This window comes from Plectropomus leopardus, unplaced genomic scaffold (assembly GCF_008729295.1).
Source record: "Plectropomus leopardus isolate mb unplaced genomic scaffold, YSFRI_Pleo_2.0 unplaced_scaffold18054, whole genome shotgun sequence".
Classification (NCBI taxonomy): Eukaryota; Metazoa; Chordata; class Actinopteri; order Perciformes; family Serranidae; genus Plectropomus; species Plectropomus leopardus.
Genome location: NW_024619447.1, coordinates 1 through 3,988, shown reverse-complemented (window position 1 = coordinate 3,988; position 3,988 = coordinate 1). Strand labels below are relative to the sequence as shown.

Here is a 3,988-nt window from a genome sequence, read left to right as displayed (position 1 = left end):
CTCACCTGTGAGTCTCACCTGTGAGTCTCACCTGTGAGTCTCACCTGAGAGTCTCACCTGTGAGTCTCACCTGTGTGCAGTGAGTCTGGAGAACGTGCTGTGTGACGTGAAGGACCTGCAGCGCGGTATGGAGCTCACCTGGCGGGAGTTCAGCGTCCAGCACAACGCCACGCTCAAAGACTTCATCAGCAGGCACGAGTCCCGACTCAGCAAACTGCAGGAGGACGCACGCATCGCTCAGGTGAGACACACGCCATCAGCTGTCAATAATCATAAAATTAAATTTAAAAAAAACAAAAAAACACTGCTGTGACTTTGTTTGACTTCAGGATGCTTTTGAGGACGTGGTGAAATTTTTCGGGGAGAGCTCCAAGACAATGCCACCATCCGTCTTCTTCCCCATCTTCGTCCGTTTCATTAAAGCGTATAGGGTGAGTCCAGACCCCGCCCCATCCACATGAAGCCCCGCCCACATCCGAACACATGAAGAGGTGTGTATTTAATGTGTGTGTGTGTGTGTGTTTTCAGCTGGCGGAGGAGGAGAACGAGCAGAGGAGGCGACAGGAGCAGATGCTGCTGGAGAAACTGGAGCAGGAGGAGCAGCAGCAGGAGGAGGAGGAGGAGACCAAGGTGAGACCATCACCTGATTTACCCTTTTTTTTTCTAAAAGTTTTTTCTCCAAATTTTTTGGCTGACTTTCTTTTACATTTTTTTATTGATTTTTTTTTTTAAAAAGTGGCTTTTTTGTTTTACTTTTTGGAATTTTTCTTTCTTCAAATTTTGTTAGTACATTTTAAAAACTTCGGGATTTGAACGTGAGGATTTGTGGAACAAACATTTCATGCATTTTCCCCAATTTACTCAGGGAGGCTCAAAGTCAAACAACCTCTTCTGATAAATAAAAATAGATAAAAATAGATCTGATAGATAAAAACAGTCCCTTAGGCCTACTGTTATCTCTGAAACTCTTTGTGTTAAGACACATATCTAGATAATTTAGATGTTTATAAAACACTCAGGGCTGAAGCCTCGGGCGCCCTGTCCAGATGACGTTACTGTTTTCCTCCCTCCTGTTCTCCTCCTCCTCTTCCTCCCTCCTGTTCTCCCCCCTCCTGTTCTCCTCCTCCTCTTCCTCCCTCCTGTTCTCGTCCCTCCTGTTCTCCTCCTCCCCCCTCCTGTTCTCCTCCTCCTCCCTCCTGTTCTCCTCCTGTGCTCCTCCTCAGTCTCCCTCTCACAGGGGAAAGCGGCAGCAGCAGGAGCTGCTCACTGAGCTCAGACGACGCCAAGGAAAAGACAGTCGCCATGTTTACGAAGGGAAGGACGGCGCCATCGAGGACATCATCACAGGTAAACACACACACACACACACAGTAACACATGAACACGTCAGACCCGCTGTTCTCTGATTGGCTGTCTTTTGCCTCACCTGCAGCCCTGAAGACCGTTCCCTTCACGGCCCGATCGGCCAAACGCAGCTCTCGCTTCTTCTGTGACCCCGCCCACTCCGAGGAGCACTACTGAGAGACATGACATCATAGGAGAGAGACATGACATCATAGGAGAGAGACATGACATCATACGGAGATTTTATGCGTCAGCATGTTGGAGGATGATGTCATCTTCAGCTGGCCACGCCCACCTATAATCGATAGGACCAATGAGCACTTTGAACATTTCTGATCGATCGATGTGAACTGATGACATCATGTTTTCTATGTTATTTTATTGGTCAGTTTGTGCACAGACCGGGTTCCCAGACGCCACCTGACCTCTGACCTCTGACCTGCCCCTCATTCCAGGAGTCAGACTCACTCTGATCTGATTGCTGTCGTACCCCTGTCAACCTTCGAATATGCCCCCTCAACCTTGTAGTACTCCCTTTCTATCTTGCAGTACCCCCTCTACCTTCCATACCCTCTTCTACCCTAAAATATCCTCATGAATCCTGGCATACCCACTTTTAGCCTTGTCGTACCGTCGTTCTACCCTGCAGTACCCCCCTCCCTTTGGTACCCCCCGTCAACCCTGTAGTACTCCCTCCTATCCGCCATACCCTTCTCTGCCCTACAGTACCCCCCGTCAACCCTGTAGTACCCCCCTTCAACCCAGCAACAACCGCTTTCTACCTGGAAACACCCGTTTATTTGCAGTAACTGGAAGAAGGTGCTGCCAGGTACCTTTTAGAAGGGGTTACAGTAGTTACAGGTTGATGGAGTATTTCAGAGTAGTTGAGGGTACTGCAGTGTAGAAATGGACTGCTGCTCATTGGAAGGGGGGTAACAGGGTTAACGGAGGTACCGCAGGGTAGAAGGGTTACAGTATCTTGACACCAAACCTGGAGTTCTAGTTCTGGGTCCACAGGTCTGTGGTTCCGTGGTTGTTCTGGGTTCCTTCAATACGTCTCTTTAACTGGATCGTGTACAGGGTTCTACTTCTTTCACTACATTGTGTTCTACTGTGTTCTACTGTATTTACTAGCCTTACCGGAGCCGGGGATACCCAGAGTCTGGCATCACTCTGAAGGGTTCGCATCACCCTTTCTAAACAGAAAACAGTGTTAGCAAGAAGAAAATCTTTGCCAAACTCTGGTTATCTGGGACTCTGACACACTGTCCTGAACCTGGACCTTTCATTTCCTCCGAAGTCCTGCTGTAAGCCTGTTAGTACCAGAGCCAAACCAGTAGGAACACCGACTGGAAAAACTGCCTCAAATGTCTTGGAGCAAAAAAAAAAAGAAGACAGAATTCTGGTCTTGTCTGGGGGGACGCTGTAGCAGACAACAAAACAAGAGAACGCCGCTTAGCTTGACCAGTTCTCCCTCCAACATGAACACAGTCTTAAAAATAACAGACGATAAACTGAGGTCAGTCAGCTGGTGAGGCTCGGGTTGGGACACACCTGGACGGACCCAAAGAGACACACCTGTAAAAAGATGGACGGACCCACACAGAAAGACCTGGACATCTTCGGACCAACCCCTGACAGACCTGGAGTCCCAGATGTCCTGTGGAGGGTCCGGTCTCAAACTGAAGACAGTGACTGAAGTGTCCGATCTGGCAGTCGTGCATCACCCTCCTGTCCCCCGTCTCGCTTTCTTTATTTCAGACCCTATTCATTTCAAGACAAAAAAGAAAAACAGCACAAAGTTTTCTACGTGTACATACATTTTCTAGAAAGCTGGTTAGCGTTGCTCGTACTGTTCAGTGTTTGTTGGTTGTTGGTGATTCTGCACTCGGTGGTGTGAATAAAAACGCACCGTCTACATCACAACTGTCAGTTTAATGCTGTTATTACTCTGATATTAAAGGCCATTTTTCAAACGGGACCCTATTTTCCCACGTTTTTGTGTATACGTAACTAATGGGAACAAGATTTTTTTTTTTGTTGAAAGTCAGTGTACGTCCACTCAAAGGGTTTGTTTTTGTCACCGACAGGCTCAGATTGTTATTCTACTGGATCCCTACAGAGATAGAGCTTTCTGTTAAATACTTCACTACTATTATTTTTGTTTTGTCTCTGTCACAGTCCGTCCCTTTCTCATAAAGGCGATATTTCAAGAATGCACTGAGTGAGTTTCCTTGTATTTGGCACAAACTTCCACCTGAAATCAAGAATGAAGTGGTTTGAATTTGGTGGTTGAAGGTCACTGCGACCATGCTTTAGTTTAATTCTTGTGAATACGATATATCACAGTGACCTTCAAACACTAAATACTAATCTGTTTATTGTTGTCCAAATGGACATTCGTGCTAAATCTGAAGACATTCCCTCTTCATGGTGTTCTCGAGGAATTACGGTCATGTGAATGAAACAAATGCAAGATCACAGTGCCCTTCAACCATTGAGTTTTAATCACTTAAGTCTTAATTGCGAGTGGACGTTTGTGCCAAATTTAAGTTAATTCTCCCATTCAGGCATTGTTGATTTATCACAATCACAAGGATGAGACAGACACAATGTCACAGTGACCTTTGACCACATTATATAT

General features: G+C 46.4%; 1 protein-coding gene across 1 annotated transcript; it reads left to right on the top strand.

Annotated features, from left to right (window-relative positions):
- Positions 1 to 80: 80 nt before the first annotated feature.
- LOC121964983 (formin-like protein 2) lies at positions 81 to 2,844 on the top strand (the record flags this gene model as incomplete). The annotated part of the gene is made up of 5 exons (XM_042515154.1): positions 81 to 241; positions 330 to 431; positions 529 to 630; positions 1,224 to 1,347; positions 1,433 to 2,844. Coding segments are annotated over 5 exons (578 nt in total), but the record flags the coding sequence as incomplete, so codon positions are not given.
- Positions 2,845 to 3,988: the final 1,144 nt, after the last annotated feature.